We start from the raw sequence: 14,423 nt of genomic DNA, 5'->3' as shown, positions 1-14,423 counted from the left end.
AGAGTTACCTGGGGAACCAAACTAAGCTCAACAAGTTTCAAGGCAAACTCACCTCTCTCCCCTTATTTTTCCCTTATCCAGTTTGACTTCCATGATGCAGTAAGTTTAACCTGTATCCCTCTTGTCATCTCTGGCCTTGAAAACCTCCCTTCAGCTCCCTTTTCCTATGGAACGAGCCCCAGGATCCTTAGTCTGGTACTCAAAGACTCCCCAGGAATTGGCCCTAATTTATTTTTCTAGCTTTGCTTCACATTTCCACTGTGCTATCTCTTCTATTGCAGCTTCACAACTATCTTACAGACCATGCCTTACCAACTTGCATATCCATGGGCAGTTAAAGTGAGTGAGGGAAGCCTGCCAGGACACTGGAAGGTGGCCCCCTGCATACAGTAGGCAAGTTGGCGCTAAACAGTTGCCACAGAGATGTGGGCCTGGTGTTGTCAAATCTCTCGACTTTTATGTTTTGTCAGCTAACAAAAACATCTCTGAGGGTGAAACAAGACCTGCAGCCCCAGGTTTGTGGCTCAGCTACAGACACACCCACATCCATTTTTTCGCTTATGCTTACTCTCGAAAATTCATAGTCAGCTCTCAGTGTTCAGTTTGTGGGTTGATTGCTAGCACTTGGAGAATTGGGACAAGATCAAAATAATTTTATGAAAATAAAGAATAGGTTATATTTATTGAGTACCTAGGGTATGTCAGTTTCTCTGCCAGTTGCTTTAGATATACTATCCAGGCTGGGTGCGGTGGCTCAAGCCTGTAATCCCAGCACTTTGGGAGGCCGAGGTGAGGGGATTGCCTGAGCCTACGGGTTCAAGAACAGCCTGGGCAACTTGGTGAGACCTCATCTCTACAATAAATCAAAAAATTAGCTGGACATGATAGTGCGCACCTATAGTTCTAGCTACTTGGAAGACTGAGGCTGAAGGATCACCTGAGCCCAGCAGGTCAACGCTGGGGTGACTGTGAGCGTGCCACTGTACTCCAGGCTGGGCAATGGAGTGAGGCTCCAATTAAAAAAAAAAAAGATATGCTGTCCTATTTAATCCTCCAATGGGTGTAGATATGATAGTAGCTTTACAGGTGACTTAACTAAGGCATAGAGAGATTCAGTGCTATGCCGTAGGCTTCCCAGGAAGAATTCCAGCTCTCTGGTTTCTTAGCATTCTTTACACTGTTTTCTGAGCTTCCCAACAGGCTCCGCAGACATATACATGAACTGTGAATGGGTTATAATTGTAACTAGACACTGAGATTTGCTGATGGGAGCTGGGATGGCAGGAGCTAAGGAGCTTCTCCCCTCTCTTAATCCCAGAGTAACCTGCAACCTTTCTCTGAGTGACAGGGTCTAGAGAAGGCAGGCGAGCTCCATGTTTATGACTCCATGCTCTCTTCCTTGTCACATTTCTAGAAAGCAGTGTGTGGAATTAAATGTAGCTAAAAATGTAATACCTCTTGAATTCAAATCATTCTTTCCCAAAACAGAAATGATGGGATTTCAAACCCAAATTACAAGTTAAAATAAACAGATTTGATCATTTAAAAAAGTGCCATCAAGCTTTGTTCTTTAAAGTTCCTGACATTTAAAGGGGGGAGTGATGGCTTTTAAGGTTTAATATATAAATAGTACTAAATAAATCAGTATTTCTTATGCAATAAGTACCTAAAAATCAAGCTAGATCTCAAGATTTGGTGTTTTAGAATGACTAAACAAAACTTTGTGGTGAAATTGTAAAAATAGGCAGGAATTGAGTGAATCTCAAAGCTGTGGTAAACAGAAGCAGTTGAGGCTATTAATATCACTTTTAGAAATGTAAGACATGCTAGGAAAGAAACGTTGCTTTTCATGGCATAGCATTTTAATCTATGATTCCAACCTGTACATTAAAAATTCTTCTATTTGTACCTAATCAAATTACATGGTACGTTTTGGCACTGCTTCTCAAAAAATAATGGTAAGTTGTAACATTCCAGGGCCAGAAATGGGCCCTTTCATGTTCGAAGCTTTCTTTGGCTCCGTGGAATAGAGGTTAGGTAGAACATATTTTAGAGTACCATAAATTCCATTGCATCTGAAGTAGAAATACAGGTGAGACAAAACTGCTAACAGTACTTCAGGGAATATGAGTTAGTACAAAAATGTTGAGTATTCACATTGCCATACTTAGATTAAATGGCTACCATCAACCATTGCCTGTCAAAAATCTTTTAATGTACTTTCTTGATAATTCACTTCAACAGATGAGTGGTTTCATTATTGCAGTGCAAAGTTTTGCTTATAAATGTTAAAAAAAATAACTGAGGTATATTTCTATACTTGTTCCCATATAGCCCTATATTCCTGATGATTTCTAGACTTCTGTCTTGTGTGTGTGTGTGTGTGTGTGTGTGTGTGTGTGTGTGTGTGTGTTTTAGCCAAAAAAAAAACTTTTAAGCTTAGACTTTTTGGAAACATTTAGATCAGTTTTAAAATTTTGATGATAGTATATAACAGAACTCTAAAGGGTCTGCAGCAAACCACCTTGACACAACTCTAGGGTTCTCTGGGCATACTTATGTTTGGCAGAAATAAAATGGGAATTTTTAGTGCTTGATACACTTAAAATGTAACTGGGAAAATGTTTTAATTAATATATCCAAGAGAAATATGTTCAAGTAAAATCAAGTAAAAATAGACCATTTTTTATGCCTTAAGAATTAAAATAGTAGCAAATGATAGGGAAAAGTCCTATATGACATCAGTATGGCTAATTATAGATATAAAATTTTAGAGTAATTTCTATTTTTTTTTATTTCAAGTTTCTTAAATCTATGATAGTATTTGCCTTCCAGTTTTGTTGACTATCACAATGTTAACTTTTATACTGCAAGAATGTTTCCTGTATTCAAAAAACCACTCTAAAAATATTTTTTATTTCGGTGGAGTGGGGAGGATATTCCTGAAAGTTTAGTGATGGCCCAATAATTTGAGATTAGATGTAGAGATTGATTTAATGAATATAATTTCAAAGAAAAGGTTTTTAGTATACATAGGTATTCAGAGTTACAAATCAAAATGAATTCATTTTTTATTCAGAATGTTAGTACATATGGCAACTAAGAATTTGTTTAAATGAAAGATACTTATGCACAAAAGTACTTTTCTGCCTATAGTCTTAAATTACTATTAAGTACTATGTAATATGATAGATAATTATAGGGTTTTAATTTGAATGCCAATGATTTGCTAGTCTTTCTAAATGGCTATTGTTGGCTAATAGTCTTCAGGGGGTCATTCATATAACCATTGTGGTTCTAAAAATACCTCTAAATACCAAGGGACAGCTTTTTTTTTTTCCTTTGGAAGCATGGCTTTTATAAAATGTACTTTTATTTGAAGTGCATCAGTTTGACTATGGTTTTTTTTTATTCATAGCACTCAATTACTTTCAAAATATGTACAGCAAAAATAACGCTGAAAAAAGAATAAAAGAGAACTCTACAGAGAGAATGTTTTCAAAACAACATGGTAGTTAAATAGAGAAAGATTTCAGTTAGGAGTATTCTGTTCATTAGTATTTTTAACCTTCTATTTATTAGTATTTTAACTGGAGATTTTTTTTCCCTGAGTCAGAGTCTTACTCTGTAGCCCAGGCTGGAGTGCAGTGGCACACTCACGGTCACTGCAGCCTCTCAACCTGCTGGGCTCAGGCGATCCTTCTGCCTCAGCCTTCCAAGTAGTTGGAATCACAGGAGCATGCCATCATACCGGCTAATTTTTTAAATTTATTGTAGAGACACAGTCTTGCCAAGTTGCCCAGGCTGGTTTCGAACCCCTGAGCTCAGGCAATCCTCTCACCTTGGCCTCCCAAAGTGCTGGGATTGCAGGCTTGAGCCACTGCACCTGGCTGGAGATGTTTTTATAAAGCCTCATTGGTTTTTTTTATAATTAATATTTCTATGGCAGAGGGATAATTAGGTAAATACTGTTGAATATTAAATGTCATATTAGTTTGAGGGAAAACAAGCATTTCTTGGTCAAAGCCCTTAACAAAATATTATACGTGAACTGATTAATTGATTTGAATACCAGTTGGGTTTGCCACCATCCAACTAGGCCCTCATAGTTACTCAGTTCATTATCTAAGGTTGTTCTGGAATGGAATGACTGTTATGTCAAATATAATGGTGTTCTTTTTTAATCTCAGATACTAACGGAGTAAATCTTGATTGGAGAATAGTTCCAACCTCATTAAATGCAGCTAAGTGTAACAACATCTCAAAGAGTCCAAACCTGTATGTCACATCAGGCATTTTAAATGCTGAATATGTGACATTCTCAATGCTGTCACCCAGTGGTTTCTGTGGCTCCTACCTTTAAGAGCTCTTTGAATACCCTAAGATAGATTCTGAACTGTTCTGTTGTCCTTGCTGCCCATGTCTGACATTGAATGCAAAAAAGATTCAGCTTAGTTTCTAATCAGACCAGAGAGGTTAAGGATTTTTGTCACACATTGAGTACCACATTTACTACATTTGGCACAGAGGAGTGTTACAATTTATGTACCTTTCTGTTCAACAGCTCTCCAGAGAGACAGTTTTTAAATTGTATTTCCAAAAGTATCCTAGGGTTTCAGATATTATATGAATAGTTGATTTCAATTTAAACTGTTTTAAAACTGTAAAGAAAGGCACATACCGTATAGTTCAGATTTCTCATTAACCAGTGATTAAGTTGAGCTACCAGGTTAACTAGTTCGGAGACAGATCTTAGACTCAAGTGTCTCCAGCCTTGTGTGTATATTTGAAACTTTTGTGAGTCAAGATTAGCACAGGGCTTCTAACCCTTCTGTGTATGCAGGCTGTGCATGAAATTGTCTGATCAGGCACACCACCACAGCTCTTTTGTACTAGGTGTGATTTATGTCCAGTAAGGCCCAGGCACATTTGTCTTGAAACTTGCCTTTACCATAGAACAATAGGAAATTAGACTAGTGAATGCTAAAATGTTGCAGTATGATACAACAATATAAAGTTAGGGGCTGGCTTGGTGGCTCAGCCTGTAATCCCAGCATTCTGGAAGGCCGAGGTGAGTGGATTGCCTGATCCCGCGGGTTCGAGACCCACGCGGGCAGCTTGGTGAGACTTCATCTCTACAATAAATCAAAAGTTAGCCGGGTGTGGTAGTGTGCGCCTGTAGTTCTGGCTACTTGGAAGGCTGAGGTGGAAGGATCTCCAGAGCCCAGCAGGTCGAGGCTGCGGTGGCCGGGAGCGTGCTACTGCACTCCAGTCTGGGCGACAGAGTGAGACTCCAACTCAAAAAAAACAAAAAATGAATAAATTTAGGCCTTTTTTACATTTTAGGTGACATTTGTCAAACTTATTGTTGTAATAAGGAATACAGTTACTTTCCATAAATAAATATATTTGAAAGAAATTCCTTTAATTTTGTTGACATTTTGGTTTGCTTCCATTATGGACATTTTGCAATTAAAAAGCAAGTTGTTTTTTTTTTAAATCAACCATTTGCAGCCACTTACTTTTGTAGATCAGGATTATCTTGATGTCCTACAATAGAAAGAAAAGAAACAAGTTATATAACTTACATAGAACTGTAGATGTCATCCATAGCCTTTTCTATCAGAGTTTTGTGTTCATAAGTATAACCTTGTTATTTTCATTGATTAACTTTTAAGTAAATGTTACTGACTATTCCTAAAATTTGTGGACTTTTCTTTCACCTAATCTTCAACATAGAGCTATAGAATTCTGTTTTAGGCAATTATTTTTACTTACACGTTTATAATGTGTAGATCTTGGAGAGCATAAGTATTACTGAGTATATGTCTTAGTCAGCTCAGGCTTGTTCTAACAAAATATCATAAACTGGGAGGCTTAAACAGTGGACATTTATTTCTCATAGTTCTAGAGGCTGAGAACCCAAGATCAACGTGCTGGCAGATTCAGTGTCTGCTGAGGGTCTGCTTCTTGGTTCATAGACCACAGTCTTCTCATTGTATCCTCATGTAGTGGAGAGAGGAAGCAACCTCTCTTGAGAATCTTATAAGAGACAGTAATTCCATTCATGAGGGCACCATCCTTGTGACCTCATCTAATCCCAATTACCTCTCAAATAACCCACCTTCTAATACCACCACGTTGGGGGGTAAAGTTTCAACATATGGAGTTGGGAAGAGTGGGGATGTAAGTGTGCAGTCCATAACAGTATGCAAGCTCATTACTCATACTTTATTACTGTTTCACATAACTAAAAATTTGATGTCCAAAATGTAAAAAGGGAAAATTAAATCATAAAGCAAAATGAATCTTAAGTAAAGGATACTAGATAAAGACAATTAAGGCAAAACCACTACTTTGCATTCTGCATATAATCTTATTTTGGAAATTATATTGCAGGTCAGAATTTTCCTGTTTACATGTAATGTGTAAACTGAACTCTTTCAAGAATACTCAAGGCAAAGAGGTGATAAAAATGGAACCTGTTTTGGTTAGTAGAAAAAGAAATGAGGAAGAAGCATGTTGTGACACATTGTACCTGCACTCTAGTTTTAACTGGACTCAGCTCTCTCTCTCTAGTAAGAAAATCACTCATCGCTTTCCCAACTTCTTAAAGATGCATTGAGAGATAAAGTAAATGACCTTGGAACCTGATATGTGTCTTCTGGATTTTATTATCCAATATTCTTGCCCTAGACTTAGGCTTTGGAAAGCCTTAATTTATTAGAACATAAAGACTTCATTCCCCAAAGGACTGGAGTGTATCCCTCAGAAATCTTATAAATTTTATTTTTTAAGGCACATTTTTTATGCTTAGGTTTTCCATAACACCTTTACCCACAAATATAAATGAGGTTTCAGGAAAATAATAATAATAAAGTTGTATGTTTAGAAAGCCTTGCAACAAAAAATATTATTGCTTGAGGCATTCTAAAAGGAGTTTTTCAAATCTCAATTTTAATAAAGAATGTCATTTGTGGCTGAAATTCTCCCGTTTGAACCCCGCCCACAGCCATCATCGTTTATCCTGCTTCTGCCAGGCATACTGTTCCAGAGCCTGGATGAGCAGCCACCCTTCTTATTTCCACTTTGCTTATGCTGTATTTGTTTCCTTTCTTTGCAGAGACCCTCCTGGATGACTTCCTCCTCACGTACACTGTCTTCATGACAACTGATGATTTGTGCCAGGCGCTGCTAAGGCAATATCCTTCATTAACTTGAGGATGCTGCGTGGCTTCCTCTCAGACAGATGTCTCACATTAGGAATTAACTGCCTTTCTTAATTTACTCAGCCCCACAGTAGAGTGTGGATATGTTAAATATTAATGTAGTGATGTCCAGGGTAAAAGATGAAATGAGACAGAATAGACAGGGGGAGCTGGAAATGGTGGAGTGGCTGATTTTACATTCTGTGTTGTGGGTAAATTGCACTGTTGATATGACGATTGCTTCAAATCTGTGCTTCATGATTGCTTAGAAATCTGCAGGTAAATATGGCCTACTGGGTGAGGCCTAGAGTCAAGAGGTTGTATAGATTGGCAGTAGCATGCAATAAGTGGACTTAAAGGAGAATCAATCGGTTTGTGTCAGACCACTTGTGCAGGAAAACGTGCATATGTGATATCATGTTCCTGGCAAGTGTCCTGGGAGATGAGCCATTCCCCCACATGGGAGGTCTAACCTAACCCTGGGATCAACTGTCATCTTTTCAGAGCTTTGTCACCACATGCTCTCTCAGAATGATGGATGTGATGAGAAGGTAATGACCAGTTAAGGAAGCCTTAGAATTTTATCCACTAACTGGAAGAAATGTAATACAGAAACAGAGAAAGGCCAAAAAGCAAAACTACATACCTTGCTGAAAAGTCTCCAAATATTTTAAGTTTATTGCCTTAATATATTTAAAGAGAATGTTTCAGAAGCATTTTAGTAGCCTGTTAGCTGTCCTGTTTTTATTAAACCAAACTGAAGATTTCAATCTGGTCCACGTGAATGTTTTTAGGAAAGTGGATTCCTTTTTGTGTATAACAAAGTTTTATTAAGACCTAATGATAATGGTTACTTAATATTTTTCTGTTAATTAATGATTACATCTCCCATCTTTACAGCATTATTTTCTGCCTAAAAGAATACTTTAAAATTCCATAAATGACATAATTAAAGTAAAATCTCTCTTAAAAATATATATGTATATATATTTTTTAAGAGAGATTTTACTTTATGTCATTTAGAAATGACATATGATTCATATATATATAGGAAATGGTAATTATTTTTTAGTCTTTTACTATATCCTATGACCAAACAAAGCTATGGCAGATATTTTGAAACTTTTTAGAATCCGTTTATAAAACTGATCCTGAAACAGTATTAGTTTTGAATTTGGAAAATTTCAATAGTATGTGCAGATTTCTTCCACAGCTTCCAAGTGGAGTATTGCTAAGCAGTTTAGCAATAATTATGATTTTGAATTTTTCCTTCTTCAAAAGTATTTTGGAAAAATACCTGTGAGTTAGTTTCATCTACGTTTTAATGGTAACATATTTCTAAAACAATGATCTTCCATTAAGTAATATGAATTGTGTTTTTATGGAAAATTAGGTGCCTTCAAACTCTTGTCTTGAACTGTGGTCCTAATATTATTTGTGATTATCATTTAATAATGTAGTGCCTCATAGGATGTCCCTAAATAATCTCTAAAACTTTACTTGGATATGAATATGTTTTGAGTCCTTATGACTAAGATTTTTATATGAAAACTTAATTCAGATTCTTAGCAGCCTTTGTGCCAATTATCAAAGCCCATGAAATCTAAAACATTTTAAACCAGATGTCTTTCTACATGATTGTTTCCATATATAAATATATATATATATATATATATATATATATATATATATATACTCTACCTTTGATGAAATAATACAAACCACAAACAAAAGTACGGCATCATTTGATATGAGTTATTTTTATGCACATCTTAGTGAAGATATCTTTTATATCTCACTACTATGAACTTCTAAGGGAGGGTCCAAATTATTCCGGTTTGTTTTCCCAGGTTTTTGAACATTATTTATAGGTTAGAGCCATTTGTGCTGGATTTGGATGTTTTAGGTAAGTATTTTTATTGTAACAGAATTTAATAGCTTCTACCTTTTATCATCATATAAGATGCAGTTTAAGCTCATAGTTCTGGACTAGCTAATATTCAGTGCATTTCCCAGAACTTAAAACTCTTACACTATGTCTTCCTACTACCCACCATCAGCTTAATTTATAAATTAGTATAATCTAGCATAGACAAAATGTAAAAAAATGTGTATACCCTAATATCAAAAACCAGACTAATACAAATGCAAAGTTAACCAGTAAGTATTTTAAAAATACATTATCTTGCAGGGAGGAGAAAAAGGTTAAGCAAAAAACTGTTGGTAACTATGAATGAAGAAGAATGATTGAAGTGTCAGTCCCTGGAATTGCTTTATTCTTCTGGTCTGTAATAATAAAACATATATATTCAGCTTGAATAAAAGGCTCACACCTTCACTTACATGTGCTGACCTAAAAACAGAATGTGTTAATATTTCCTAATTTTCCAGACTTGTAAAACATTAATGAAGACATTATATTCACAGTAAAAAAAAAAAAAGTAGAACATTTGCATAAGTAGAAATAATGTAAGCTAAATCTTTATATTTTGCCCTTCAAGGGAAAAACTAAAAGAAATAAAAATTATAACAGATTTTTTTTTGTCTTTGCCAGTTTATTTCAAAAGTGGACATCAAAGATGGCCTTAATATATTTTTGCATAATGGGGTGACAATAACTAAATTATATTTGATATTTACAAAGCCTGATGTAGCATTTATTTCTATTTTGCACTTATATGTCAGCATTAAAGAATATATAGTCTAGGCCGGGCTGGGTGGTTCAGCCTATAATCCCAACACTTTGGGAGACCAAGGCAAGTGAATTGCCTAAGCCCGTGGGTTTGAGACCAACCCGGGCAACTTGGCAAGACCTTGTCTCTACAATAAATCAAAAATCAAAAATTAGCCAGGCACAGTAGCCCACGCCTGAGGTAGAAGGATTGCTGGAACCCCAGCAGGTCAACACTGTGGTGGCTGTGAGCATATCACAGCACTTGAGCCTGGGTGATGGAGTGAGAATCCAACTCCAAAAAAAAAGAATATATAATCTAGTCACACAACCCCAAGCCTGCCTGTATTTAGTATCACAGTATTTCCTAATCCTAGTCATCTTCTGTTTATTTATTTATTTTCTGAGTCAGGGATCTCCCTCTGTCACCCAGGCTGGAGTGTGGTGGCACAATGACAGCTCACTGAGACCCTCAACTCCTGAGCTGAAGGGATCCACCCTTCTCAGCCTCCCAAGTAGCTGGGGCTATAAGCATGCGCTACCATACCTGGCTAATTTTTAAAATTTTTTTGTAGAGATGAGGATTCACTATGTTGCCCAGGCAGGCCTCAAACTCCTGGGCTCAAGCAATCATCCCTCCTTGGTCTCCCAAACTGCTGGAATTACAGGCATGAACTGCCACTCCCTGACCCTAGCCATTTTTGAAATGTCACCAAGACACTCAGAAATTATCACTTTGGAGACAAAAAGCGTACATCAGTTTAGAATATGCCAAGCTGCTGTCTCAATCCTTGTCATTTAAACACTTTGCCTTTGAGGTTGTTATTTTTATATAATTTTAACAGCATAGTTAACATATGGTCATTGTATACAAGTTAAGAAATGCTAATAAGTAAAATAAAAATAATTCGCATACTCTGAAATCTCATTATCTTGAGAAGCCACTGTTAACTATTCAGTATATATTCTTCTAGATAATGAGATTATGCCTATAAATAAGCATTGTTAACAGAAATGGATTATCCTAACATATTCTTTTCTTACTTGTTTTTCTACTTGACAATATATTAGGAATGTTCCATGCCAGTAAATGTACTGCTGGAGTGTCATTTTTGTGGCTGCAGAATAGTCTGGTAAATGGATATGTAATAGTTTCATAAACTGTCTTTAATTATTGAAGCTTTTTGGTTATTTTCTATTTTTTGAATTTTATTTTAATTGAAATGAAATTTAACAGTCTCTCTTCTTCTGTGCTTGCACATTTATCCAGTGTTTTCTTCAAAAAAATTCCTAGGAGTGGGCATTGAGTCCTGTCACGAATTGTGCTCCAGAAATCTGTGCTCATTTGGAACTACTTTAGAAGCACCTAGTTTTACAGAATGGGAATTTCTGAGGACCAGACTCTCTATGGCCTAGTTCTGGTTTAACATTTATTGAAATAGTATTCACTGGTAGAGTGAGGCCGTCTCCCTACTTGGAGCCACTCTTGAAATTAATGGGCCACTTCTTAGCTCCTTGAGCTGGCATTAACCCTCTGCTGCTGTGTCAGTGAAATGGTCCAACCCTTCACCTCCTGACCAGCCATGTAGTACATGCCAGTTGTTTTCCTCAGTTTACTTTTGCGCTATTCCATGCACACCTTTGGCTCTCCCTCCATAGATCTCCTTTTTCCCGCATATTTGGGTACTTGTATGCCTTAGTGTATTTTATAAAAACAAAAGCAAATGGATCACTTCATATTTTTCATTTTCAACAACATAATGTTCTTTCTTAACCATTGGCACCTATTCTGCTAAGAAGTATCAAGGCAAAGAGGAAAATTCAGATGTTCCTCGTCGGAAACGTAAAGTCTTGCATCTTGTGTCCCAGTGGATTGCTCTGTACAAAGACTGGTTACATGAAGATGAACATTCAAAAATGTTTTTAAAGGTAATCTCACACTTCCAGATAGTCTTTGCTGCCAAATGACTGATTTAGCTAGGCATTTCAAAATCTCAATTGTAGGTAGCAGTCATTCAACATTTTCTGTGATAGTCAAAGCTGTGATTCAGAGAATGTATAAATTTATTTTGACTTCTGAGGCTCAATATTCCCTACAGAAAAGTCATGGGAATTTTGATTACAAACGGAATACTTAAAGAAGGCAAACCAAAATATTCAAAATTTGATACAACTTATTATGTTGAGATTTATTATATGTTTAAATTAACCAGTCCCCTACATAGAATATTTGGGTACAAAACTTATCATTTCAAAATTATAATAACATTACATTTATTATGAAACATTTGTAGGACACTGTATAATTTGAGAATGTTAAGGAATAATAATTTTTAAACAGATGCTATAGATATTTACATTTGGAGTTAGACTGATTTATCTTTCTAATCATTAATAGACTTCAGTATCATTTCAGCAAAGACAATTCTCCAGGTAGATGATTAGTAGACAGTTGGATTCCTTTGGCCCCCAAAACCATATTAGATATGCAAGTTAAAACAGAAAAGGTGTGGAATGGAACTGTAGCAAGGAAGAGTTCTAGTTCAGGTTAGGTAAGTACCTAAATAGTTTCTCCCTTTTATGAAAGAAACCACGGTAAACTCAACATTCAGCTGTCATTTAGACTTCCAGTTGAAAACTGGAATAATCAACTCTTTGACTAAACCCGTGTTGTTTTCAAGACAAGTGGTTAATTAAATTTTAACTGATTTTCCCCCCTCCCAAAAAATTCTGTAGACACTATTTTAAAATGTAGAACAGGCCATGGAAATCTTCAGTAGCTAATCAGGGATCTCTAAATTTCCAGAATTCCTACCTGCATCCCATAAAAGCAGGTAGATGAGCCATGGCAGTTGAGTAAGGGGCCAGGAGTTATAATCTGCTTCTGATTATAATCTGCCATTGGTACCTGTTTAAACCCCTAGATTGTCCTGGATTTCTTCTTATTTCCTAGGTAGCCATTGTGTGTCCTAATGCCTCCAAAATGAGCACTGAACCATTTCAGCTGCCATTTATCTTTTCCCCCAGACCATATACAGGAATGTACTGGATGATGTCTATGAATATCCAATACTTGAAAAAGAATTGAAAGAATTTCAAAAGATACTTGGAATGCACCGCCGTCAGTAAGTATTGCATTTTTCTAGTTATAGTCAATGAAAGAAAGCAGCAGCAAATGTGCTAGTTCAGGATATTTTATACACTAAAGTTGATTTTGAACATATTGACTCAAATTCATCTTGATTCCTTGGCTTTTCTAGTAGTAAATTGTGTTTTTTGTTCTTGTATCTCAAAATGGAAGAATACTAAATCAAGCTATTTTTGTAGCCCTGTTTGATACAGTAAAAACAAACTGGGCCATGACAACCTGAAGCATAAAAATAATTATTTAGTCAATTGTTATTTAATTTTAAAAGTCTAAGTATTTAACTTGTCATTTTGTGGTTCATAGCTATCCCTATGAAATAACAAAAAAAATTGTATACATAGGTCCCAGCAAGCCATGGAGTACTTTAAAAGCTCGATTTTATGAACTCCTTGAGGTTTCTTTATCAATTTAGAAAGATTAAAGAAAACCGTTTACTCAAAACCTCTTAGCATGTCCAAGTGTTCCCTAGGTGTCTGTCATTAATCTTTCAGATTGGCAACACCCAACTTTACCATTGGTGATACTCCTACTAAGTCTCCTTATTAATTTCAGTAAATGAAAGCATCAAGTAATTATTCAGTTTTCAGATATATCTACAGAGTTCATCTGAAGGGAAAAATTGTTCTCTGATTTACAATATACTCAGTAAACATGAAGCATGTTTATACTCAGTAAACATGAAGCATGTATATTGTCGGGTCATGAAAAGTTATGTTAAGATTTCAGCAATCACAAATTGCACTTCTCATAAAAAATGTCAATTCAGGCCTTTCAGATTACTGATTGGCAATTTAAAGCCTGACTTAGTTTTAGTAAAGAAAGACCTATTGTAAATTAAACATCTATATAAATTAATCTTAGCAAGCAAGGCCTTGTGTAAGCTTTAGTCTTCAGTCACCAAAACTGAACATTGAGATTCAGAAATAAGGTGCAAGTTAGTACAGTGTGTTAGAAATGAATGTTGTGAATCTTGGTGGCCTTCTTTTACATTATAGTCAGTTTCCACAGCCTAAGACTAATATGAAAATACTAATAAATGAAACAAACAAACAAAAAAACCTTGCCATCAAAATAATCTCCGAATGGAAGTTGCTCTGTGCTGTAAAGCAAACCTTTTACAATTGGGAAACTTTAATTCATGGTTTAGTACATTTAAATACAATCTGTTAAATGCATTAATGGAACTTAATACATTCCATTTTAAAAACTTACATAAAAATGGTAACAGTTTAAAGTAAGACAATGATGTTAAAGAATGATTCCTGCCTGTTTGGTATAAGATCATGAAATAATCTTATTGATTTCATTTATTTCGGTGGCTCAGCCTGTAATCCTCCGCTTTGGGAGGCTGAGGTGAGTGCATTGCCTGAGCCCGCGGGTTCGAGACCCGCCTGGG

At 36.0% G+C, this 14,423-nt stretch overlaps 1 protein-coding gene across 2 annotated transcripts in view; it reads left to right on the top strand.

Moving 5' to 3' along the window:
- Positions 1 to 14,423, top strand: part of RAPGEF5 (Rap guanine nucleotide exchange factor 5) — a 192,144-nt gene that overhangs the window by 133,742 nt on the left and 43,979 nt on the right. For both annotated transcript variants that reach the window (XM_021719215.1, XM_008047898.1), the window contains exons 11-13: positions 7,124 to 7,202; positions 11,664 to 11,808; positions 12,907 to 13,004. In XM_021719215.1, coding sequence (XP_021574890.1) covers positions 7,124 to 7,202; positions 11,664 to 11,808; positions 12,907 to 13,004 — 322 coding nt within the window. The remainder of the gene's footprint in view (positions 1 to 7,123; positions 7,203 to 11,663; positions 11,809 to 12,906; positions 13,005 to 14,423) is intronic.

This window comes from Carlito syrichta, unplaced genomic scaffold (genome assembly GCF_000164805.1).
Source record: "Carlito syrichta isolate Samal-C Ts95f unplaced genomic scaffold, Tarsius_syrichta-2.0.1 Scaffold39610, whole genome shotgun sequence".
NCBI lineage: Eukaryota > Metazoa > Chordata > Mammalia > Primates > Tarsiidae > Carlito > Carlito syrichta.
This window is presented reverse-complemented; position numbering and strand designations above follow the sequence as displayed.